Source organism: Monodon monoceros, unplaced genomic scaffold, assembly GCF_005190385.1.
Source record: "Monodon monoceros isolate NGI ecotype Baffin Bay Population unplaced genomic scaffold, NGI_Narwhal_1 Super_Scaffold_1, whole genome shotgun sequence".
NCBI classification, from domain to species: Eukaryota; Metazoa; Chordata; class Mammalia; order Artiodactyla; family Monodontidae; genus Monodon; species Monodon monoceros.
The window spans coordinates 24697767-24725488 of NW_021703765.1; the positions used below are offsets into that span (position 1 = coordinate 24697767).

At 35.1% G+C, this 27722-nt stretch overlaps 1 protein-coding gene across 5 annotated transcripts in view; it reads left to right on the top strand.

The window, feature by feature from the left end:
- SMAD2 (SMAD family member 2) overlaps positions 1-27722 on the top strand; it is a 96501-nt gene that overhangs the window by 45159 nt on the left and 23620 nt on the right. For all 5 annotated transcript variants that reach the window (XM_029222405.1, XM_029222404.1, XM_029222408.1 and 2 more), the window contains 4 exons: positions 13267-13356; positions 14404-14597; positions 15386-15520; positions 17891-17965. In XM_029222405.1, coding sequence (XP_029078238.1) covers positions 13267-13356; positions 14404-14597; positions 15386-15520; positions 17891-17965 — 494 coding nt within the window. The remainder of the gene's footprint in view (positions 1-13266; positions 13357-14403; positions 14598-15385; positions 15521-17890; positions 17966-27722) is intronic.

Below are 27722 nucleotides of genomic sequence, written 5' to 3' on the forward strand. Positions count from 1 at the left end.
AAGTTTCACAGTTGATAATCTGCCTTTAAGAAATTGTGTTTCGTACAAAGGATTGGACTTTGCATGATATTTTAACATGGACGTGCTTGCTCATCTGTCTGTGAATTGATGCAGGCACAGCATCGTAGATGACTTACGGTCTATTACATCTTATTTCAACATAAATTTATAATCTATGTTAATTGCATTGATGAACAATATCAAATTTTGATCAGGCAGGTAGAATTTATCTGAGACCAATTTTTGTTTTTAACCAATTAGCATGGTATTTTTTAAAACTAAAGAGTTTTTAGACTGTCCTAAAGTCAGATAGTCAAATTTAGGAGATGTTGAGCTAATGTGTATGGGATAGTGCTATCACTGTAGTTAATTTTGTAATTAATAAAGTCTAATACTTTCTTTAGGTTATGTGGATTTCACCTAGCAGGTATTTTTATGAGTTTAATGTTTTCAGACCCATCCTTCTCTTCCTTACTACTTGTCAACAGCTTGGTGTTGTGCAGGTTGATACGTTTCACGTTCAAGTAATGTATAGACATTTCTTGTGGACTTCTCTTAATGTTGTTTAAATGCTTATAAATTTATTTATTTATGTTTGGTTGCGTTGGGTCTTCATTGCTGCTCACGGGCTTTCTCTAGTTGTGGCGAGCAGGGGCTACTCTTAGTTGCGTTGCGCGGGCTTCTTGCGGTGGCTTCTCTTGTTGCGGTAGGCACACGGGCTTCAGTAGTTGTGGCACGTGGGCTCAGTAGTTGTGGCTCGTGGGCTCTAAAGCGCAGGCTCATTAGTTGTGGCTCACGGGCTTAGTTGCTCCACGGCACGTGGGATCTTCCTGGACCAGGGCTTGAACCCATGTCCCCTGCGTTGGCAGGCGGATTCTTAACCACTGTGCCACCAGGGAAGCCCTGTTTAAATGTTTAGAAACATAATTTAGTGTAAACTTATGCTTATCAAAAGGTTGATTTATACTGAGTTCTATAACCAAGAAAATTCTAACATCAAGTTAATGATTTGTTAATATTGATTTTCTGTTTCCATTGTGATTGTGCTGCTGAATGACTAAGGATCTTTTGAGGCCAGCATACTACCATGTGCCCTGTGTTGCTAAATTCTCTACCTCTTTTCTCTAAGCCTACTATGAAACATAATTTATTTAGCACATCCTGATATCATTTGGCCTTTTTGGAGTGATCTCATCATTTACACGTTAAGTCAACCTCTCTACTTACCTTTGGTGCTGAGGTGATTGTCAAACCCAGATCCAGACCCAGACACCGAGATGATGCAGCCGAACAAGACTAGTGCTTACCAGGTTATCCAGAATATGTGTTTAGAAGATTTATGTAAAGTTACTCAGAATAAAAATGTAACTTAAAAAATTATTGTAGGAACCAAACAGACCCTTGAGAGTACTATATTTGAGGTGCCCAGGGATCCCCAGGTTTTAGTCACAGAAATGCTGATGTAGGTGGTGAGAAAGTAAAAGCTCAGAAAGCTCTTGGTGGAGTGGAGAGCATTGTTGGACAAGAGTGGGCTGGAATCCTGGCCCTGCCTCTTGTTAGGAATCTGACCTTGGTGAGATTGTTTTACTATCCCTCTGAGGCTCGGTTTCCTCAAATTTAAAGTGAGATAATAATGCACAGCTTGCAGGTGATTATAAGGTCCATAATATATTTAAAGTCTTACATAGTACCTGACATGTAGCAGCTAATTTATGAAGGTGATTGCTGTTACATATTTCATTGGTTTTAAGATGCACATTTTTTCACTTTGGGATGCATCATATAAATAAATTTTGAAGTTTTACCTTTTAAGTTTAACACAAGATAATGTTGCATTTTAGATTTATTGAAATAAGGAATGTGCAAAAGACTTTTATAAAATAGTTGTTACAATCAGTGCTATTTCTCTAACATTTTTCCTGGGTTTGTTTCTTTTAATATCTTTTAGGAACTGTACATACTTGCAGTTGTAACTTGCCACTCCTTCTGAACAAACTGAAAACCTGAGAGATCCATTTTCCCCACTGTTGTTTAATGTATTATGATTTAGTGTGCCTAGGAACGTTGTGGTCCAGTTTTTATGCTATAAAAATATTAATTTAGTCACCAGATACCTTGCTTGCTAGGTGGTAGGTATACAAAGACCTTTGGGAGCTCAAGGTCTTATGGGGATTATTTTCCCCATAAATAAAAACTTTGGTTAGTAAGAATCTTTAAGGAAGAGGGAATGATTAAAAGCACCTGATTTAAATCCCCTAGACTGGGCTTCCCTGGTGGCACAGTGGTTGAGAGTCTGCCTGCCGATGCAGGGGACATGGGTTCGTGCCCCAGGCCGGGAAGATCCCACATGCCATGGAGCGGCTGGGCCCGTGAGACAAGGCCGCTGAGCCTGCGCGTCCGGAGCCTGTGCTCCGCAACGGGAGAGGCCACAACAGTGAGAGGGCTGCGTGCCGCAAAAAAGAAAAAAAAAAAAAATCCCTTGGACTACTAGGTCTTAAAAATTGGCCTCGTTTGCTAGGTATACCTAAAAAAGAATTAGTAGTTAAGTCAAAAGGTGGCTAGGAAGGGGCTGTTGACATAAATACATGTGGAAGAAAATGGGTACCAAAGGCCCATGTTATATAGAGAGGACATTTTGCTAGAAGAGAATAAACAGGGCTCAGGCTGGCATTTTATTATCTCCTTTAGTGATGCCCAGAGTGAGCTGAAATGACGCAGAATAGGAAATAACAATCTGTACTTCTTAGTTATCTAAGGTTAGAAGCATATCTTTTAATAGAAATGTCAAGACAACTTGACTTACATTTTATTCTGTGGCAGTATTATTTTGTTTGATTTGTTTAATTTGATAAAAGGCAATACATTCACATGGTTTAAAAATCTGTATATGTTTTATGTGTACATGCATACATAAAAACAACAAACAAACATCGAAAAATTTACCCTTCCCTCCCTCTCCCCACCTCAAGTAACTCCTGTTCATGGTGTGTGTGTGTGTGTGTGTGTGTGTGTGTGTGTGTCCCATATGCATGTGCAAATACTTAAAGATTTAATTGTCCTTTTTTACACAGAGAGTAGCTTACTAAAATATTGTACATTTTTTTTCACTTAATTTATATTTTAGAGATCTTTCCTTATCACTTCTTAGGGAACTTTATCGTATACTAAATAAACATATGAATTTTTTTTGTTGCTACTTTCCATTTTGATTATTATTTCATTGTCTGAAGTTCTTCTTTTTCCTTGTTTGTATTTTTAGGTAAAATTTTCAAATGGTAAAGTACACAAATTATAATGCTTAGTAGGATTAGATCTGACAAATGCATATACAGTGTATCAAGATACAGAACATTTCAATCACCCAGAAAGTTCTTTCATCCTCTTTCCCCCGAGAGGCAACCACTGTTGAAATTTTTTTCACTTCCAGTTTGTTTTGCCCCTTCTAGAACTTTATGTAAATGGAATCATTCAGTATCTAGTCTTTCATGTTCAGCTTCTCTTGGTCAACTAAATATTTATGAGATTCGTCCATGTTGTGTGTTCTTCTTTGTCCAGATGTTTTGCTTTTCAAGATCTTTTGCATTTCCATATATGTATTAGATCAGCTTGTCAGTTGCTATAAAAATACCTTGCTGAAATCATGATTGCAATGGATTTGAAAAAATAGAGCAAATATTATTAGGGAATTAGGGAAAATGGACATCTTGAGTCATTTAATATACTGTATTCCTTTATATACTTAGGTTTATTTAATATCTTTCAGCAAGATTTTTAGTTGTTAGTAAACAGGTCTTACACATCTTGCATTAATTAAACCTTTTGTCTAAGTATTTTATGTTTTTGACACCATTGTAAATGGAATTTAAATTTTTAATTTTCAAATAGTTTATTGCTGTAATAGAAATATAATGGATTTTTATAAGTTGCCATTAAATCCTACAACATTGCTAAATTCACTAATTAGTTCTAGAAGTTGCTTCAGACTTTCTATGTAAACAATTATGTCATTGTTCAGATAAAGGGTTTTTATTCCTGCTTTATTGAGATTATTGACATATGAAAAATATAAGTTTAAGGTATACGGTGTGATGATTTGATACACATATATATTACAGAATGATTACCACAATTAAGTTAGTTAACATGTCCATCCCCTCACATAATTACCTTTTCGTGTGTGTGTGGTGGTAACTTTTAAGATCTGCTTTCTTAACTTTCATATATATGATACAGTACAGCCATACCTTGGAGATCCTGTGGGCTTGTTCCAGACCTCACAATAGGACAAATATCTCAATAAAGTGAATCACTAGGATTTTTTAGCTTTCCAGTCTATACAAAAAGTTACGTTTATGCTATGCCGTAGTCTGTTAAGTGTGCAATAGCATTATATCTTAAAAAATAAAAACAGTGTACATACCTTAATTTAAAAATACTTTATTACTAAAAAAAAAATGCTAGCCATCATCTTAGCCTTTAGTGAATGGTAGTCTTTTTGCTGACGGAGAGTCTTGCCTCGATGTTCCTGGCTTCTGACTGATCGGAGTGGTGGTCCTGAAGCTTGGAGCAGCTGTGGCAATTTCTTAAAATAGGACAGCACTGCAGTTTGCCACATCGACTGACTCTTCTTTTTACGAACAATTTCTCTGTAGCATGCAATGCTATTTAGTAGCATTTTACCCACAGTAGAACTTCTTTCAAAATTGGAGTCAGTCCTCTCAAACCCTGCTGCTGCCTTATCAACTAAGTTTATGTCATATTCTAAATCCTTTGTTGTCATTTCATCAACCTTCACCATATCTTCACCAGGAGTAGATTCCATCTCAGGAAACCACTTTTTTTGCTCATCCATCAGAAGCAAATCCTTATCCGTGAAAGTCTTATGAGATGGCAACAATTCAGTCCCATCTTCAGGCTTCAATTCTGGCTGTTTCCACCACATCTGCAGTTACTTCCTCCACTGGAGTCTTGAACCCCTCAAAGTCATCCACGAGGGTTGGAATCAAATTCTTCCAAACTCCTGTGAATGTTCTTAATGGCAGCTAGAATGGTGAATTCTTTCCAGAAGGTTTTCAGTGGACTTTGCCCAGATCATCAGAGGAATCACTATCTATGGCAGCTACAGCCTTACGAAATGTATTTCGCAAATGATGAGACTTCAAAGCCAAAATTACCCCTTGATCCACGGGCTGCAGGATGGATGTTGTGTTAGCAGGCATGATAACAACATTAATATTGTTGTACCTCTCCATCATTGCTCTTGGGTGACCAGGTGCATTGTCAGTGAGCAGTAAAAATTTGAAAGGAATCTTTTTTCTGAGCAGTAAGTCTCAACAGTGGGCTTAAGTTATTCAGTAAACTATGTTGTAATGCAGGCTTTGTCATCCAGGCTTTGTTGTTCCATTTATAGATCACAGGCAGAGTTGATTTAGCATAATTCTTAAGGACCCTAGGATCCTAGAATGGTAAATGAGCATTGGCTTTAAAGTCACCAACTGCATTAGTCCCTAATGAGAGAGTCATTAGGAGAGTCAGCCTATCCTTTAAAGCTTTGAAGCCAGGCATTGACTTCTCTCTAGCTATGAAGTCCTAGATGGCATCTTTTTCCCATGTAAGGCTGTTTTGCCTACATTGAAAGTCTGTTGGTTAGTGTAGCCACATTCATTAGTTACCTTAGCTAGATCTTCTAGATACCTTGGTGTCACTTTTACAGCAGCACCTTCACCTTGCACGTTGATGTTACAGAGATGACTCATCTCTTTCCTTAAACCTCATGAACGAACCTCTGCTAGCTTCAGACTTTTCTTGTGCTATTTTCTCACCTCCTTTAGCCTTCACAGAGTTGAAGAAAGGGCCTTGTTTTGGATTAGGCTTTGGCTTAAGGGAGTGTTGTGGCTGGTGATTCGTATCAGCAGTAAGGGTGTTTTTGCCTTTTTTTTTTTTTAATCATTTTTGTGTTCACAGGAGTAGCACTTTTAGTTTCCTTCAAGAACTTTTCTTTTGCATCCACAATTTGGCTTACTGTTTGGTGCAAGTGGCCTAGGTTTCGGCCTGTCTGGGCTTTCAACATAACATTCTTCGTTAAGCTTCATCATTTCTAACTTTTGATTTAAAGTGAGAAATGTACGAATCTTCCTTTCACTAGAACACATAGAGGCCATTATTGGGTTATTAATTAGCCTAATTTCAATATTGTTTTGTCTCGGGATAGGGAGGTGGTGGGGGCAGAGATGGCTGGTAGGTGGAGCAGTCAGAACACATACAGCATCTTAGATGGGTGATTCATGGTTCCCCCAAACAATTGCAATAGTAACATCAAAGATCACAGATCACTATAAAAAATATGATAATAATGAAAAAGTTTGAAATATTGTGAGAATTACCAAAATGTGACATAGAGGCATGGAGTGATCAAATTCCGTTGGAAAAATGGCACCAGGAGATTTTGCTTGACTCAGGGCAAATCTTCAATTTGTAAAAAAAAAAAAAAAACAAACACAAATACACAATATCTGTGAAGCACAATAAAATGAGGTATACCTGTATTGTTAATTATAGTCACCATGTTGTACGTTAGATCCCCAGAACTTTTAGTTCATCTTTTGACCTACATCTCCCCATTTCCCCCATACCCCTGACAACCACCATTCTACTCTATATTTCTTTGAGTTTGGCTGTAAAAAAGCAGTTTTATTTCTTCTCTTTCTAATATTCTTTTTCTCGCCACTGGCTACGACCTCCAGTACAGTGTTAATTAGAACTATATCATTGTTGACTAAAATTAAGTCATTAATTTAAAATAATTCTTCTTTCTAATTTAAACATTTAAGCAATAGATTCTCCTTTAGCCCCCCTTTCCCCAATTTTTTATATTGTGGAGTCCTTATCATCTAAAGTATTTTCTACTTTATTTTGTCATTTCTTCTTTAACCCATGGGTTACTTAGATGTATGTTGTTAATTTCCAAATATTTGGGACTTTTCTAAGTATCTTTCAGTCACTGATTTTTAATTTAATTCACTTATGGCCAAAGAACATAATCTATAGGATTTCAGAGTTTTAAAATTAACTGTCCTCAGCATGTGGTCTCTCGTATTTTTTTTAACCAAGAATGTCACAATATGTAACTCAGAAGTAAACTCAGTTTAGATCTCTGTAGATTATTCATTCATTTAACGTTCAGTTGATACCTAATAATGCAAACCATTTGTCTGAAATAGTTCATTGATCTTAGATCATTGCCTGTTGACTCCAGATAATTATTGATCAGTTTCTCTTGGATCCCGGTGTTAAATTGAGGTGCCTCAGGCCTAAAGGGAAGGCAAAGGTAATAGTACTCTTGTCTCTTATTCTGTGCTTCTGTTTAATGCCTACAGTAAGCATGGAACCTTTCTACTTTTATCTGTTTTATATAAAGGAATTCCCCATAAAGTTCACTCATTTATCAAGTATTTTTTGAGTCACTGTTATTGTGCTAGATCCTATCTTGTCCTTTGACTTTGTTCAAAAAACACTGACTATACCATAGGATCCATGGATGACTTCTCATTACATGCCATTCTTTTTTAAATACATAATGATGAAAACTGATAGAGTTCCCTTGGGAGGTCTTGAACTACATGTCCCCATACACAAAGACTAGAAGGGAAGAGAAAATTGTCCTAAGTTTGGTCTGGTTTTTTGAGTGATGTAATTTGAAAGCCATTTCTGGGAAGAAATTAGCATTTCTAGAAAAATTTAGGCAGTTTTCTAGCCTCTTCTAAAGAACCAGGCACCCACCCACCCACCCACCAGCTGATTGTCAGGCACTGTTTTGCTCTCTTTTAAATATTCCATGTGCACTTGAAGAGGATTCTATAAATGTCAGTTAGAAGGTGGTTGATAGTATTGTGCAGCCCTTCTATGATACATAGATTGTCCAAGATACATAGATACATAGACTGTCCAAAGAGTTACTGAGATTACTCTGATGGCTGATTTGTTCATTTCTTCCTTTAGATCTGTCGGTTTTTGCTTCATGTATTTTGAAACTGTATTTTTAAATGCTTACAGGATTGTTAATGTTTTCTGGTGAATTGTCCCTCTTAATGTCTCTTTTTACTTTGGTAATATTCTTAGACTTAAAGTCTTATTTCTGGTACTATGCTTTATTAAACTTATTGCTTGTATGAACTTTGTATTTCCACTCTTGTATTTTCAGCCCATCCATATATTATATTTAAAGTACATCTTTTTTTGTAGACATTTTGCATCCTGTATTCATTCTGACAAGTCTCCGGCTTATTGGAGTATGTGGTGTATTTATGTATAACATTATCGTTGATGGGTTGGACTTACTCTTTGTTTTACTCTTTACTCTGTTTTCGGTTATCTGTTTTTGTTCTTTTCTCCTTTCTTTCCTTTGGGCTTATTTTTTAGTATTTCATTTTAGTTTGCTATCTGCTCTTTAGTTACTCTCTTTTGCCCTTTGTGTGTGTGAGGGGGAGTTGCTTTCACGGCGACAATATGCATCTTTAGCTTTGCAATAATGTAGTGGTTTTTAAACACCTCCTGTTGCTTCTGCTGCCATTGTCATAAATTACACTACATGCTTTTAGAGTTACAGTTTTTTACTGTAGTTGGTCATCTCCTTTTTGTAGAAATTAAGAGACGAACAGAATATTGTCTTTCATATTTACTTACATACCTATACTTGCTAGTTTTTTAAAAAATTTCCCCCTGATTTAGAGTTTCCATCTGTTGTCATTTCTCTTTATCCTGAAGAATTTTCCTTTAGGCATTTCTTTGTGCAAAGTCCGCTAGAAGTCTCTCAGTTTTTGTTTATCTGAACACATTTTTGTTTTGACTTCTTTTATGAAGGATACTTTTGTTGATTATAGATTTTAGGATGAGGGTTTTGTTTGTTTGTTTGTTTTTTCCTTGCAGCTCTTTAAAGCTGCTCTTCCATTATCTTCTGGCTTCCATTGTTTCTGATGAGAAATTGCTATTCACGTCTTTATGCCTTTACATGTATAGATTGCTCTGGTTTGGCTGCTGTCAAAATTAAACAAAACTGCACGTTGTTGGTTAAAAGTGGTAAGAACAGATTTTATTCAGTAACCATTCCAGCAGGGGTAAGATCTGAGCCCAATTTCATCAATTTGCACAGAGGTGACTGGGAGAATGAGGGTGTAGCAAGGGGTTAATGAGTGGGGTCTGGAACAGAGTCAGGGAAATGAAAAATTACCCAAAAAGTGGGTACGAGGTTTGGTCAGTGTCCATGTGATTTAGGCCATCTGTGTCTGCTAAATGGCATTTATCGGAAGTTAGACTTCTGCCTTCCCTCAGAGGGCAGACTGGAAGATGGAGACCCCATTTTTCCTGGTGATTGGTTACATTTCAAAGGAATGGTTTTCAGGTCCTCGACTCCTGAGTTGTAGGAGTCATGTGTACATTTCAAAGAGACAGGAAGGATTTACAGTTGTAAGCTTTTTAAATAGATGCACTGGGAAAAGGAGGTCAGGGGCCTATGGACCAGTATTGGCTGGAACAAATGGTTAATTCTTTTGGCAGCCTTGAGCTTTTCCAGGCAGGAGCTCAGTAGGGTCTGGGTCACACCAGGGAGGAGGCCTTAGGTTGCTAGAAGCCATGTTAGAGTTTGGTCAAGTCTCTAACTGCAGGGGTTTGGATGGAGTCCTTTGTGCCAAGTTTTTATGCTTCTCACCAGCTTAAAGATTTTCTTTTCATCTTTTGTTTTTAGGAGTTTGACAGTGATATTCCCAATATGTTTTTGGTTGTTTGTTTTGTATTTAAACTGCTTGGCATTCACTGAGTTTCTTGGAAGTTTAATTTTTCACTGAAGTTGAAGATTTTTCAGCCATTATTAATTTAAAATTTTTTTCTTGTTCTTGCTTCCCCTCTTTCTGGGACTGCACATGTTACTGAGACTGTTTATTTTGTTATTCAGTCTTTTGTTTCAGTTCTGATTAGATAACTTCTATTGATCCATCTTCAAATTCACCAACTCTTCTGTCTTCTCCAACCATCAGGTTAATTTTTAATTTCTGATTTTGTAATTTTCAGTTCTAGAGTTTTCATTTAATTTGTTTCTATATTTTCCATTACTCAGCTGAGATTCCCATCTGTTCATTAAGTCCACGAACATATTCATAATAGTTACTTTAAAATTCTTGTCTGTTAATTCATCTTGGGGGTCTGTTTTTACTGGGGGTAACATTTTCTTATTTCTTCACATGTTTAGTATTTTGTGATTTTTATACTGGATATTTGGGACAAAATATTTTAGAGACTAAATTCTCTTATCTTTCTCTGAAGAATGTTGATTTTTGTTCTAACAGATAGTTTTGGGTGACCTCAGAGTCCAAACTGCCTCTGAGAAAAGAAACAGCTGAAATCTCAGCTTAGTTCTTTCAGACTTTTAAGCACTCACTGGTTTTCAGCAGGCCTCTGCAGTCTCTCCCACATGCATAGTTTAAGGGTCTGGGCAGAGTTCATACCCCTATTCAGATTTTTTATTCCCTTCGTGGCTTCTGTCATTATGGGATTTCCCTCTTCTCTTTCCAGCCTTTCCAGCAGCCCCAAATCCACCCTCTGATTCTGCAGGTCCTTAAAACTGCTGTTTTCTGCTTAAGGTCTAGTTGCCCTGGGTAGCTTACACTGTGGGGTGCCTTTGGATATAGAGCCACACAAATGCAGCTCTCATCCGGTGCAGTTCCCCCCTTACAAAGGCTGACTTCCCTTCAGTTTGTATCTGTTTTTGGTCTCTCTCCACTGTTATCAAATAGTTGATTTTGTTATATTTTCAAATAGTTAATTTTATTATATTTTGTTCAGAGGCTCTCATTTTTATCCAAAGGAAGATTTGCCTGATTGAGGCTACTCTACTGGCAGAACCTCTGTTCTGTTTTGTTTGTGTATTCTTTTGTTAATTGCATACTATTTCCATTACTGAGGATTTATAATGTGTTTCAGGATCTGGTAATGGCCAGTTTCTTCTTTGTCAGAGTTCTCCTGGTCATTCTTGTTTATTTTGATACATTATATCTCAGGTAATTTTATCAGGGTCTTAAACAATTTTTTAAAATTTTTATTGAGTGTATCAAATATATAAATTTGACAGAACTGATATCGCTATGATGTTATCTTCCTGTCTAGGAAGATGTATGATTTTCTCTTTGCTCAGTTGATTTTTGTGTTCTTTAGTAATAATTAAAATGTTTCTTGGTGAAGTTTTGACACATTTATAATTACATTTATTCTAGGTGCTTTGTATATTTTGTTATAAATTGATTCTTTAAAAAAATTTTTCATATATAAATAAGGAAATATTTTACTTGATAGAAGCAAATTTATTATTTTTAAATAAACTTTCCAATTTGTGTGAGAGAGATTATAATGATCAGTAGAACTGAGGCTTAAATATACCTTGTGATGGCAGTGGGAAAGTGGCCGAGTTACAGTTGGGATTTAGGTCTTTCTGCCTCTAAATCGATTGCCTGTTTTTAACAACTACTGCTTATTGTTCTCTGATATATTTCAAGGCTTGAATAAAGCACAACTTAAGCTCTTCATGACCTATTACATTTTGGTTCTCATGTCAGTTCCAGAGTTAACTTGAGTGAAATGTTCATTTTAGTCTCATAAGAGCAGAATAGCCTCATTATCTACTCTTTTATCAATCATTTTCCTCAAATTATTTTCAAAGAGAGAAGAGTAAGATGCATACTGTTCCTTCTGAGGTTTAAATTTGGATTCATGAGACTCTAGAATTTAGTTGATTTTATTGTTTTAAACTACATGGTGCTGTATGTTTCCAGTAGTTATTTGATAAATATCTGAATTAAAGGACCATTTATGTGATGGTTGTTTAGTCAGTACACCTTTGGGAAAAAAGGAAAGGTCTGAATTATCCTCCAGTTTGGTTTTTTCTGACTTTTCTCGTCTGAGAAGTGGAAGTTAGAAGCCTAAAAACCAAGAGAATCTGTAAAATGTCTCAGAAAGCTGCTGGAAAGTGTCTGAAAATGTATTTTTAAAAACCACCCGGTATTATACTTACTGTAGCCTCCAAAGCATGACGTGAAATGTTTCTGCAGCCCAGTGACTGTGCAAAAGGCCCTGTAGCCCTGAAGCCCTGAAGCCCACTTGATGTGTTGTCCAGCCACAGGAAGACAGCACTTTTCACCAGTGCCCTTTGAAATGCTGATTGAGTTAGCTCATTAGCAAAGTATACATCTGGAATTTAACCAGTTGTTTAATTTGATTTTCAAAAGATGTTTTGAAATATTTCTTTCTCTTCCTTTAAATTTTGATGATTTTGTAATATGTAAGAAATGGAATAGAGTTTCAGAAATTATCTTTTGACTCTAATTTTAAAAGTATGACTTAGTTATAACTGAGACCCCTTTGGCTGTCATTAGTTCCATTCCAGACTGTTTTTAAGCACCTGTTCTTTTCTCCTTTTCTTCTCTTCTCCCACAGATGAAGTGGTGGCAGGGAAAATAGGCAGACTTATCTCTGGGCTGCCCTTGTTCTGGAAAGAAATGTGGAAGAAAAATTTTGAGGTCTTTCTGGTGTATGCCTTTCAGGTGTATTAATGAGAAAAACTAGATAGAGCAACTTTGTCATATTCATACTATCTTTTATGAATTTTGTCCTTTCACGTATCTTTAGTCCTCATAGCAATTTCTTAAAACTTTTAAGGTAGTATGCTGCACTAGAATGACTTCAAAATCCATTTCCGTGTCCTTTACAGTAATAAGAGAGCAATAATAATTTTCAGTAAAACTGAATATATATGTATCTCAAACAAATAACCTGGAAATCTTAACTGTGGGTATATGTCTATTTCAATTGGAATTTTACCTATATTAAAAATACTAGTTGACATCCATTTTTAGATAAGTTTTTTTAAAAAACTGGGTTATAAAATGAAGCACTGTTAGTAAGGCTAATGGCATAGGATCCTTTGTTGTGAGTAGAAGAAATTGGAAAAGGCATAGGTATTGATTTCATTAAGCTAGAGAGCATTGGTGTTCACATTTTAAAAACATAATCATAACTTATCTGGAGTCACATGTTCCATTTTATTGGCTTCCTTCATATAGAAAATATAGAAACCAGCACTAAATGCCTGTGAAAAAGTGAAGCAATGTATATTTTCTGGGTGAAGGAAGTATTCTGTACATTTTCCATGTTTTACATCATGGTAATTTGAATAACCATGCTTCCATGTTCACATCAATTTTTTGTTTTTCAATTTATGCACAGCACTTGCTCTGAAATTTGGGGACTGAGTACACCAAATACGATAGATCAGTGGGATACAACAGGCCTTTACAGCTTCTCTGAACAAACCAGGTGAATATTCTGCCCTCTATCGAATCCTAGAGATCTTGTGGGAGGGAGGGTGTTTTGTAAAGACCTATAGTGGGGTTGCTTAGTATAATTTTGCCTTGGATGTTTCCTTAATGTAAAATAAGGCATGGCATTTAAAATAACTGCTTGCCAGTATTAAAAATATATTAAATGTTTCAGCTGATGTTTTATCAATGAAATTCTAGTTTTGAATCTTTTTTAAATTATTGCATCCCCTAAAGAGTAGAAACTTTGATAACTATATTCTCATTTTAGTGTGAGGTTAGATTATAATCTGTTGTTGGCCTAATTTTTAAGTAGATACATAACCAGTTTTTTGCTAAATTTCTTGCTATCATCTAAATCTCATCTGTATACTAATAAGTACATACTTATTTACTGAACCCCTTATATCACAATTAATGCCAGGCTAACTCGTTTTTATGTTATCTTTTTTTAAATCACCTTATTCTCTTTTGAGCATATTGGTATTGGTCCATTTCATCTCATCATATCCATCACCATCTGCATTTATGTGTGAGCTGTATAGAAATATACCTCAGTACTCAAAACAACCACAACTGGGTAATGAGTTACATTAGTTTTAGTAAGTTACTTTTACATCATTGTTGGTATTTATCATTCTTCACACTAGTTCCTTTTTTTGACAATTCTGTCACCTACAGAAATAATGCCCTTAAAAGCCTCCCTAAATAAGAGTTTGATTCACTAAAGATGGAAGTTGTTGACAAGTTTTTCAAGTATAGCTATATGATACTTTTTTAAAAAAATCACTTTTTCCCCAAGCGGTTACCCGTTCATTGACATTTGAGTCATTTATGTAGCATATTTGTAAGAAACATACCCTAGTGTTGCTGCTTACTTTTATATGAGATCCATTAGATAACACATTTTTCTTCCTTGTACTCACTAAAACTAACTAAACGTCTGTCATTCCTTTCTTTATGCTCTTATTGTACTAATTTATCTCAATTGAGAACATCTTTTTTTTTGAAGTTCCCACCTTTCTTTTCCCTTGCTTCCCAATAGGTCTCTTGATGGTCGTCTTCAGGTATCTCATCGGAAAGGACTGCCGCATGTAATATATTGCCGATTATGGCGCTGGCCTGATCTTCACAGTCATCATGAACTCAAGGCAATTGAAAACTGCGAATATGCTTTTAATCTTAAAAAGGATGAAGTATGTGTAAACCCTTACCACTACCAGAGAGTTGAGACACCAGGTAGGAAAAGTAGATTTTTTCCCCTTGTTTTAATTAAATGCTTGAACTTAAGTGTATTAGGTACTCTTATACCTAATTGACCCAGGGAAATTTTGGTATAAAACTAATAAATTACCTTAAATTCAGTATATTTTTTGGCAGTAATTAAAAATACTTTAAAGTTTTTTAACACATGTTATGGGAAAATATATCTTAGAGGGAAAGATATCTTAGTTTCTTGGAATAGCAAGCATTTCACATCAAAGTACATGTCTAGGAAATTCTAATCCCACAGATACACAGTCTGCTTAGAACTGAATGATATGTCTTATTACTTGTCTGCTGTACTACCTGTTTTCAGTAATTTTGCTCTTTGTTTTTTTTGATGTACTTTAATGACATCATTTGCATCTAAGCAGTTCGGTAAAACTCATAGCAGGACTTCCAATTTACTTAGCTGTATACTTGAAACTTTCTAAAAGAATACAGCTATATTTTCAAAAAATACCCCAAATCTGATTTTACAAATCTTTCTGTAACCTTTCCGATGAGGATTTATGAACTTCTGTGGTAATATAATATTACCAGGATCACTTTGTCCCCAAAAGTACAAGATAAATTGGGACTTGGAGATTTAGATTGTGGACTACATGACAAGTTAAAATCATAATCAGGTTTGTCAGTTTCTCAATAGCCAAATATTGCCAAGTAGGTGGATCCTAGACTTCAAAAATTAATGAAAACTTTTAATACAGGTGTCACCCTCCCCTTTGCTCTGCCATTGACTTGGATTTCTTTTACTCTTTTAGTTTTGCCTCCGGTGTTAGTGCCACGGCATACTGAGATCTTAACAGAACTACCACCTCTGGATGATTATACCCACTCCATTCCAGAAAACACTAATTTCCCAGCGGGAATTGAGCCACAGAGTAATTATATCCCAGGTATTTTTGCCTCAGAATCTCCTAAAATTTGGGATAGATACAAATTTTGTTCATAAATGTTCAAGTATTAATAAATTATGGTTTGGCTTTTAAAAATTTTTAGTTCTACAGACATAGCAACACGTATGTTGTGCTGAAAATCAGAAAACCTCTGTTTTAGTTGTTTTTCATCTGGGACTCAGTAATGCTGATAAATAAATGAACTGCATGGTTCTCAAATTCTGCTCTATTATATGTCCAGTAATATCCCATGATATGGAAACTACTCTTTTAGTTTTCACTGTTTGTTAGGACAACAGCTAATAATGTCTTCCTTTTTTGTCTGTTTCCTTTTTTCGTTGTTTTTTGTTTTCCTAGCACAAACTAAAGGTAAAAGATTGAGCATTTAACTATACATAGGATTTTTTTAGTGTCTTTTTTCTCCTTGTGTAATATTTATCTATTCTGCTCTTATGTTTATTTCATACAACTGAAAATATGTAAGGAACTTGGAGTTTCAACTACATTTAAAAAATTGCTTTGTCTCATCATGGAAATAATGCTTGTTCATTGGAGATAATTTTGAAAACATAAGGAAAAGGAAGGATTTTTAAAAATAGCTAATTTTAAGGTTAGAAAGTGTTTTCTGATTATTTTAATGCTTTTTTCTCTTATTACTGTTCTATTCCAAAAGAGGATTTAAAGCTGTTTTTTGGGTAGCTGGGAAACCAACATTTTGAAAAGTTAGGAGGACAGGGCAAAGATGTTGTTGTGGAGAGTGGAGGCCAGGGTGAGGGGAAGGAGGATGAACAAAGGGCATTTTGTAGGGAGAAGAATTTGACTGGAAGTGGTTACGTGTGGGTAGTGTTTTGGGTGAGGGAGTACTTAAGTCTCTGATGTGGGAATTAGTATAATTCAACAATACTTACAAAACTGAGGTGTAAGCATACACTCTTGTAAGACACCTACCCAATAATTATATGGAGGGTGTTAGAATGTTTAGTGGCTTTCACTTGTGGAGATGTTTGGGCTTATTTTCCCTGTCGTCTTTACTTGTTTAGATTTGGGCATTTTACAAAGTAGAAAATCACAAGTGGATTACACCTATCTGCTTTTCTGGACAGTGGGGCTTTACCCAGCTCCAACTGACAGCAAAACCTTGGGATTCGCTTTTTATTCCATTGCGAAAGAAATTTTAACATTTCCTCGAAAACACTAGTACCTTTGTTGTTTATTATTTTATAGGTAACTAATAATGGAGAAAAATGAAAAAAGATAACATATTTATCAGTTCAGTATTTCTTCCTCTTTAGACCTTTGAGACATGAGTGGTTAAACTGGCAAAGCTTAGCTCTTTTTTTTAATTTGCTTTAACTTTTAAAATAGCACGTAATGGTATTTATTCTTATTTTTGTATTCTTTGTTGTTCGAGTGTATGAAGGTATTTATTTTATTCTCACATTAAAAATTTTGGGGCACTGACACTTAAAAAGAAAAGTTTGATACTTAAGTTAAAATTTATAGTTAGCTTATTGAAGAGAGATTATAAAAAGTTTAAGAAGGAAGCCTTTAACCCACATCATTTAAACTTATTTTTTCCTCCTTGAAATTATAATTGGTAAAATTGTATAAATGTTTTCATTTTACATGAAGTTTATTCAGATATTCAGATGCTTCCTGAATATAAACAGTTTGTTCATAAACCATATTGGAAATGACACATTAGAATCTTAAGTATTTTCAGGAAGTAGTTTGCCTCAGTTCTGTGTAGTAGTCTGTATTTGAATTTAATTTTCTGCCTCAAGCATTCAAGATTTACTGGTTAGCAATCATGGAGCAATACACTTTTTAGGTAGAATTCAAGCTAGACCATTCCTGAACTATATTACCATATTTTGCCCTATAGAACTTAATGTAAGATGTAAGCCTGTATTATTTTGTAATCCAAAATCTTGTGTGCCTGTGTTGTGTGTCCTTTAATCATCTCTTAAGTACCCATCCATGATGGCCATTAGGTTAAAAAATAATCATAATTATGGGTACTAGGTTCTTTGAAACATACCGATCAGAACTGAGGCATCTTTGAAGTTATATTTTTGGCTCTTGCCCCAGAAAATACACATATGACAATGAGCCAGATATGTAAGTAATAGCTGAGAAAATATGCACAGAGGGCTCAATTATATTACAAGTAAGTTTTAAGGATTCACCTATAAGGTTTGGATCAGAACCTGAATCTTAAGCCCTCAGTATCCAATATTGCTTTTTATAGAGATGTTATATAACATTCCTATGTTATTTGGAGTGATTTGTTGGTTATCTTTGGTAGCTGGGAGAAAAGGCGATGAGATTAAATTGAACCTGTACGTGATTTGTTCTAAACTTTTTTAGAAACGCCACCTCCTGGATATATCAGTGAAGATGGAGAAACAAGTGATCAACAGTTGAACCAAAGTATGGATACAGGTAAAAATATTTTTCAAAATTCCTCAGTAATTAGATACACATTTTTGCCTTGTTGGAAACTCACTAGAGTTATTCATAACCCTTACATTTAGAGAAGTTGGGACATATCAAAAAAAAGAATCATCTTGATTTAATAATCATATTTGAATCATCGGAGAGAGGAGTCAGTGAAAGATTAATGTATGCTACTCTGCAGAATAATTGTTAGAATTTTCTCTTATTAGAGTAAACAAATAAAAATGGGAGAACACTCACTTTTCTTTTTAAAATATTGATATTCTGTGCTTCTCTTTAAAGTTTTAGGTACTCTATGAATAAATGTCTTTGTGATGAAAGATTCTAATTAATTAGCCCAATAACAGGCTTTCAGAGGAACTTGGAAGTAAGAGATGGGGATCAGCTTTTCAGTGTTCTTTTAACTTACTAGTGAGTTCTGAATTATAGTAGATTGTTTACACAAAATACCTTGTATATTGTACCTGACCTAATGCAATTAATTTCTAATATTTAGCTATCAGCTTCAAACACAGTGAAGAAAAAATTGACATGTAATAGATATTACACACATCAAAGCTTTAAAGCAGTTGTTATGTAATAAAATGTATATAACCCATCAGAACTAACAGGTTACCAGTGAAATAGCTGTGATGTCATTGTAATTGTATGTTTTGATCTATTTCACCCTGGTTATATCTTAAGGATTGGACACCTTAATATCACAACCTCCCAAATTATAGCATCCGCTTTTCTGCACAGTTTATATAAACTAAAGCATTCTGCAGTTATGATAATCTAAGTTATTTTTTACATGGTGGGGGCTGGGGTGGTTGGCTTTTACAATAATTCTGTCGTTTAAATTCTTCCATTATTTAGACTCCCAAGTGAAGAAGTTTCTGCTATAGCTAATCATACTTATAGTTTTTCAAAATAGTAGATAACCAAGAAAAGTAGATGATGATCATTGGAAATAACGCATGTTTTTAAAAAAATTTTTTTTTGGCCGTGCAGCTTGTGGGATCTTAGTTCCCTGCCCTCAGCAGTGAAAGCGCAGAGTCCTAACCACTGGACCTCCAGGGAATTCCCCATATTATACATCTTAATGCAAATATCTTACGGCAAATGACATTTGGATTTCCGAATATATCTTCCTAAGAAATGCATGTGTGTCAGAGAACTGTATTCCTAAATCAGTCATGTTGATGGACAGTTGCTACTGTGACACTTAGAAGTGAATGCCAATAAAAATATGCCCTAATGACATCATTAATCATCAGGGAAATGCAAATCAAAACCATAATGACATATCACTTCACACCCTCTAGAACGGCTATAATCAAAAAATGGGGAAGCCTCAATGAAGATCGGAGAAGTTGGAGTCTTCATATGTTGCTAATGGGAATGTAAAATGGTTCAGTTACCTTGGAAAGACTTGCTATTCCTCAAAGTTAAATATAGTATAACAATAGACCCAGCAGTTTCACCCAAGAAAATTGAACACATGTCCACATTAAACTTGTAAACAGATGTTCGTGTAAGCATTATTTATAGTAGCCCAAAACTGGAAACAACCCAAACTGTCTATCAGATGATTAATGGATAAATTAAATGATTTGTATCCATACGTCAGAATATTATTCAACCATATAGAGGAATGAAGTACTGATGCATGCTACAACATTGATGAACCTTGAAAGCGTTATATTAGGTGAAATAAGCCAGGCACAAAAGGCCATAAGGATTCCAGTTGGTGCACAAATGCCTATTCTATAATATAGCGGAAACATGGGAAGAACAATAAGATGAATATAATCATTGGTTATGATAATGGTCAAAATCTAAATGTGGATAATAAGCTGAATCAACTAAAATGAATTCAATGTTTTGGGGCTAGCTTTGAACGTAACCTAATATTTCTAATTCTGTTTCAGTGGGGGGAAATGTTACTGTCTTTTTCAAAATGACACATTTAAAATTATTTAGTGTAATGACAGTAACAGTGTGAATATTTGATTCATGAGATGCTAAAAGTTGGTTTAAATACCAGTCTTCTACCTGCTATCTATTGTTCTCTCAGTGCCATGGGAAGAATTTTCTGACTGATGCAGGGTCCCAATTTAGAACAAAATTAACCTGTTTTTAAACTCTGGTCCATACCTTCCCTGAGGGAAGGACATAATTAAATTGATCTTTCAAGCTCTGCTGGAATAGAAGGAGTTAATATTTTTTAAAAGGGTAACCAGAGGAGAATTCTCTGGCGGTCCAGTAGTTAGGACTCCGCTTCTACTGCAGGAGGCATGGGTTCAATCCCTGGTCGGGGAACTAAGATCTAGCTGTGTGACCCTCCCCGCCCCCAAATAAATAAATAAATAAGAATAAATATAAACAAGCAAAAAAGTAACTATAGGACAAATAATGCAGAATACAGAACTGTATGAACAAGTACCTGTTATTTTTCACTTTGCTTTTTCTTTTTTTAAAAAATTTTTCCGGTCAAGCCTTCATTCTTTAAAGTTTGTGGACATTAAGGATCAGGCTGAACATCACAAGAAATATAAGTTTGATTTAGTTCTAATTTTTTTTTCTCGCAAGCCAGTCATTTTGTATACTCCTAGACAAGGTTCACATACCCCACTTAGGAGACAGCTTCTCTAACCAAATGCATAGCGGCAGGATAGTATGGTTGGACTCTGAACTAGACTACCTGAGTTTGAATTGTCCCTCTGCTATATACTAGCTAGATGACCGAGGCACACAGTTTCCTTATCTGTAAATTAGGAATAATTATAGTACCAAACCCATAGGGTTGTTAATAGTTAATTTTTGTAAAGAAGTTAAATGTTCCTAACTTACAGTAAATACTATGTGAGTATATTTAAAGAAAATATAAAAGGATGAATTAACCATTAAGAAAAAGGAAGAAACTTGATTGCATGAAAATTAGAAGTAAATTGAGGGACTGAGATCCAGAAGCAGAAGCAGTTTCATCTTCATGACTACGATCTTCTAAATAAAATAGGAAAATAAGGTTATTTGTCAAGAACGGAGGGTCAGGTTTGAGAACTTAAAGGTAGTGGTCTTATTGGCTATGCCATCTGTGCAGTGTTTTACAGTTTTTAGCATAGATATATAGCATTTCTGTCATTAGATGCATTCTTCACTGTTTTAACCTTTTCATGCTATTGTAAATGTTTATTTTTCAATTTTATTTTTAATTGTTTTTTCCTAGGATATAGAATAAAATTTGATTTTTGTATGTTGATCTTTTTTCCTGAACTTTGCTAAAATCACTTTTTGTATCTAGTATTCTGTAGATTCCTAAGATTTTCTATATATACTACCTTGCCATCTCTTAAATAAAGACAGTTTTACTTCTTGCTTTCTAATCTTTATGCTTTCTTCTTTTTCTGTTCTGGCTAAGACCTACAGTAAACTATTGAATAGAAATACTAAGAATGGATATTTTTGCATTGTTCTTGATCATAGGGGGAATACATTTAATAATTCTCCCAATAAGTAAGATGTTAATTATAGATTTTTAATAGATTATCTTTATCAGATTGAGGATTTTCCATTCTGTTCCTAGTGTTATGAGTGTTTGTAATGAGTGGCTGTGGAATTTTGCCCATACTTTTACTGCATCTATTGAGAAGATAATACAGTTTTACTCTTCTTGAGTGAATTCCACTAAATGATTTTTCTAATAACAAACGAATTTTGACCTTATTTGGTTATGATAAATTATACTTTTAAAATATTTATGGATTTGATTTGCTAATGTTCTTAAAAGGATTTTCACATCTATGTTTATGAGAGATTTTTGGTCTTTAGTTTTCTTGTAATGTTTTTCTGTACTTTCAATATCGTAATTATGCTGGGATCAAAATATATTGGATGAGGTTTTCTAATATTTTCTGAAAGACTTTGCATAGGATTGGAATTAATTCTTCCTTAAACACTTGATAGCTTCTACCAGAGAAGCCATCATTTATAGCGAAGGGTTTTTTAAATTGAGAGTTATTTAGATTTTCAATTTTTTGTGTTGGTGTGCTAACTTATGTCTTATAAGATATTTTGTTCATTTCATCTGAATGGTAGATTTTATTGCTATAAAGTTATTTCTAATCTGTTATCCTCTTGTTGTCTGCAATATCAAGTAAATCTTGATGACCCATTTTTTACTTAAAATGTTGATAGCTTGACTTTTCTCTTTTATTCTTGATAAGTCTTGCAGGGGCTTTATCAGTTAATATTTTTAAAGAACCAGTTTTTGGCTTCTTAAACTTTTCTCTTGTGTTTGCCTTTTTACTGCTTGATTTTATTTCTATTCTGCATAATTTTCTTCTACTTACTTCCCATTTAATTTGGTCGTTTTAGACCCTTGTAGCTTAAATTTAGGTCATTGATTCTTTTGTATTTTTTTCGATTGATTCTTTTTTTCTTGTCTGAGCCTCTATACATTATTTATTTAATTTTGTTTATTTTTTTACACAGCAGTGTCTTATGAGTTATCCATTTTATACATATTAGTGTATATATGTCAATCCCAATCTCCCAATTCATCACCCCCTCCCACCCCCCGGCCACTTTCACCCCTTGGTGTCCATACGTTTCTTCTCTACATCTGTATCTCAATTTCTGCCCTGCAAACCGATTCATCTGTACCATTTTTCTAGGTTCCACATATATGCGTTAATATACGATATTTGTTTTTCTCTTTCTGACTGACTTCACTGTATATGACAGTCTCTAGATCCATCTACGTCTCTACAAATGACCCAATTTCGTTCCCTTTTATGGCTGAGTAATATTCCATTGTATATATGTACCACATCTTCTTTATCCATTCGTCTGTCGATGGGCATTTAGGTTGCTTCCATGTCCTGGCTATTGTAAATAATGCAGTGAACATTGGGGTGCATGTGTCTTTTTGAATTATGGTTTTCTCTGGGTATATGCCCAGTAGTGGGATTGCTGGATCATATGGTAATTTTTTAGTTTTTTAAAGAACCTCCATACTGTTCTCCATAGTGCCTGTATCCATTTACATTCCCACCAACAGTGCAAGAGTGTTCCCTTTTCTCCACACCCTCTCCAGCTTTTATTGTTTGGAGATTTTCTGGTGATGCCCATTCTGACTGGTGTGAGGTGAAACCTCATTGTAGTTTTGATTTGCATTTCTCTAATAATTAGTGATGTTGAGCAGCTTTTCATGTGCTTCTTCGCCATCAGTATGTCTTCTTCGGAGAAATGTCTATTTAGGTCTTCTGCCCATTTTTGGTTGAGTTGTTTGTTACTTTAATATTGAACTGCATGAGCTGTTTACATATTTTGGAGATTAATCTTTGTTTGTTGATTCGTTTGCAAATATTTTCTCCCATTCTGAGGGTTTTCTTTTTGACTGTTTGTAGTTTCCTTTGCTGTGCAAAAGCATTTAAGTTTCATTAGGTCCCATTTGTTTATTTTTGTTTTTATTTCCATTACTCTAGGAGATGGATCTAAAAAGATCTTGCTGTGATTTATGTCAAAGAGTGTTCTTCCTATGTTTTCCTCTAAGAGTTTTATAGTGTCAGGTATTATATTTAGGTCTCGAATCCATTTTGAGTTTATTTTTGTGTATGGTGTTCGGGAGTGTTCAAATTTCGTTCCTTTACATGTACGTGAAACTAGCTGTCCAGTGTCCCCAGCACCACTTATTGAAGACACTGTCTTTTCTCCATTGTATATCCTTGCCTCCTTTGTCATAGATTAGTTGACCATAGGTGTGTGTGTTTATCTCTGGGCTTTCTATCCTGTTCCATTGATCTATATTTCTGTTTTTGTGCCAGTACCATATTGTCTTGATTACTGTAGTTTTGTAGTATAGTCTGAAGTCAGGGAGTCTGATTCCTCCAGCTCCGTTTTTTCCCTCAAGACTGCTCTGGTTATTCGGGGTCTTTTGTGTCTCCATACAAATTTTAAGATTTTTTGTTCTAGTTCTAGAAAAATTCCATTGGTAATTTGTTAGGGATTGCGTTGAATCTGCAGATTACTTTGGGTAGTATAGTCATTTTCACAATACTGATTCTTCCAGTCCAAGAACATGCTATGTCTCTCCATCTGTTTGTATCATCTTTAATTTCTTTCATCAGTGTCTTACAGTTTTCTGCATACAGGTCTTTTGTCTCCCTAGGTAGGTTTATTCCTAGGTATTTTATTCTTTTTGTTGCAGTGGTAAATGGGAGTGTTTCCTTAATTTCTCTTTCAGATTTTTCATCATTAGTGTATAGGAATGCAAGAAATTTCTGTGCATTAATTTTGTATCCTGCAACTTTACCAAATTCATTGATTAGCTCTAGTATCTTTCTGGTGGCATCTTTAGGATTCTCTATGTGTAGTATCATGTCATCTGCAAACAGTGACAGTATTACTTCTTTTCCAATTTGTATTCCTTTTATTTCTTTTTCTTCTCTGATCGCCGTGACTAGGACTTCCAAAACTATGTTGAATAGTAGTGGCGAGAGTGCACATCCGTGTTGTGGTCCTGATCTTAGAGGAAATGCTTTCAGTTTTTCACCATTGAGAATGGTATTTGCTGTGGGTTTGTCGTATATGCCCTTTATTATGTTGAGGTAGGTTCCCTCTATGCCCACTTTCTGGAGAGTTTTTATCATAAATGGGTGTTGAATTTTGTCAAAAGCTTTTCCTGCATCTATTGAGATGATCATATGGTTTTTCTCCTTCAATTTGTCAATATGGTGTATCACATTGATTTGTGTATATTGAAGAATCCTTGCATTCCTGGGATAAATCCCACTTGATCATGCTGTATGATCCTTTTAATGTGTTGTTGGATTCTGTTTGCTAGTCTTTGGTTGTGGATTTCTACATCTATATTCATCAGTGATATTGGTCTGTAGTTTTCTTTTTTTGTAGTATGTTTGGTTTTGATATCAGGGTGATGGTGGACACATAGAACGAGTTTGGGAGTGTTCCTTCCTCTACAATTTTTTGGAAGAGTTTGAGAAGGATTGATGTTAGCTCTTCTCTAAATGTTTGATAGAATTCACCTGTGAAGCCATCTGGTCCTGAAATTTTGTTTGTTGGAAGATTTTTAATCACAGTTTTAATTTCATTACTTGTGATTGGTCTGCTCATATTTTCTGTTTTTCCCTTGTTCAGTCTCGGAAGGTTATACCTTTCTCAGAATTTGTCCATTTCTTCCAGGTTGTCCATTTTATTGGCATAGAGTTGCTTGTAGTATTCTCCTAGGCTGCTTTGTATTTCTGTGGTGTCTGTTGTAACTTCTTCTTTTTCATTTCGAATTTTATTGATTTGAGTCCTCTCCCTCTTTTTCTTGATGAGTCTGGCTAATGGTTTATGTTTATCTTCTCAAAGAACCAGCTTTTCGTTTTATTGATCTTTGCCATTGTTTTCTTTGTCTCTATTTCATTTATTTCTACTGATCTTTATGATTTCTTTCCTTCTACTAACTTTGGGTTTTGGTTGTTCTTCTTTCTCTAGTCCCTTTAGGTGTTAGGTTAGATTGTTTATTTGAGATGTCTGTTGTTTCTTTAGGTAGGATTGTATTCCTGTAAACTTCCCTCTTAGAACTGCTTTTGCTGCATCCCGTAGGTTTTGGATCGTATGTTTTCATTGTCATTTGTCTCTAGGTATTTTTTGATTTCCTCTTTGATTTCTTCAGTGATCTCTTGGTTATTTAGTAATGTATTGTTTAGCCTCTATGTGCTTGTGGTTTTTTTAACTTTTTTTCCCTGTAATTGATTTCTAATCTCATAGTGTTGTGGTCAGAAAAGATGCTTGATATGATTTCAATTTCTTAAATTTACTGAGGCTTCATTTGTGACCTAAAATGTGATCCATCATGGAGAATGTTCCATTTGCACTTGAGAAGAAAGTGTGATCTGCTGTTTTCAGATGGAATGTCCTATAAATATCAATTAAATCTATCTGGTCTATTGTGTCATTTAAAGCTTGTGTTTCCTTATTAATTGTCTGGATGATCTGTAAATTGGTGTAAGTGAGGTGTTAAAGTCCCCCACTATTATTGTGTTACTGTCGATTTCCTCTTTTATAGTTTTTAGCACTTGCCTTATGTATTGATGTGCTCCTATGTTGGGTGCATATATATTTATAATTGTTATATCTTCTTCTTGGTTTGATCCCTTGATCATTATGTCGCGTCCTTCCTTGTCTCCTATAACATTCTTTATTTTAAGGTCTGTTTTATCTGATGTGAGTATTGCTACTTCAGCTTTCTTTTGATTTCCATTTGCATGGAATACTTTTTCCATTCCCTCACTTTCAGTCTGTATGTGTCCCTAGGTCTGAAGTAAAGAGACACACTACAAGTGTCTCTTGTAGAGAGAGCATATGTGTGGGTCTTGTTTTTGTATTCATTCAGCGAGCCTGTGCCTTTTGATTGGAGCATTTAATCCATGCACGTTTAAGGTAATTATATGTATGTTCCTATGACCATTTTCTTAATTGTTTTGCGTTTGTTTTTGTAGGTCCTTTTCTTCTCTTGTGTTTCCCACTTAGAGAAGAAGTTCCTAAACTTTTGTTTTAGAGCTGGTTTGTTGGTGCTGAATTCTTTTAGCTTTTGCTTGTCTGTAAAGCTTTTGATTTCTCCGTCAAATCTGAATGAGATCCTTGCCGGGTAGAGTAATCTTGGTTGTGGGTTCTTCCCTTTCACCACTTTAAATATGTTATGCCACTCCCTTCTGGCTTGTAGAGATTCTTCTGAGCAATCAGCTGTTAACCTTATGGGAGCTCCTTTATATGTTATTTGTCGTTTTTCCCTTGCTGCTTTCAATAATTTTTCTTTGTATTTAATTTTTGCCAGTTTGATTACTGTGTGTCTCGGTGTGTTTCTCCTTGGGTTTATCCTGTATGGGACTGTCTGCGCTTCCTGGACTTGGGTGGCTATTTCCTCTCCCGTGTTAGGGAAGTTTTAGACTATAATCTCTTCAAATATTTGCTCGGGTCCTTTCTCTCTCTCTTCTCCTTCTGGGACCCCTATAATGCGAATGTTGTTGTGTTTAATGTTGTCCCAGAGGTCTGTTAGGCTGTCTTCATTTCTTTTCATTCTTCTTTCTTTATTCTGTTCTGCAGCAGGAATTCCACCCTTCTGTCTTCCAGGTCACTTATCCGTTCTTCTGCCTCAGTTATTCTGCTGTTGATTCCTCGTAGTGTGTTTGTCATTTCAGTTATTGCATTGTTCATCTCTGTTTGTTTGTTCTTTAATTCTTCTAGGTCTTTATTAAACATTTCTTGCACCTTCTCTATCTTTGCCTCCATTCTTTTTCTGAGGTCCTGCATCATCTTCACTATCATTATTCTAAATTCTTTTTCTTGAAGCTGGCTTATCTCCACTTCATTTAGTTGTTTTTCTGGGGTTTTATCTTGTTCCTACATCTGGTATATAGCCCTCTGCCTTTTCATCTTGTCTACCTTTCTGTGAATGTGGTTTTTGTTCCACAGGCTGCAGGATTGTAGTTCTTCTTGCTTCTGCTGTCTGCCCTCTGGTGGATGAGGCTATCTAAGAGGATTGTGCAAGTTTCCTGATGGGAGTGACTGGTCATTAATTCTTTTCTAATGTAAGCATTTAAAATTAAATTTCCCTCTAAGCTGTACTTTAGCTTCATACCAAAAGTTTTAATAAGTTATTTTTCATTATTATTATTCAACATCTTTATTGGAGTATAATTGCTTCATAATGGTGTGTTAGTTTCTGCTGTATAACAAAGTGAATGAGCTG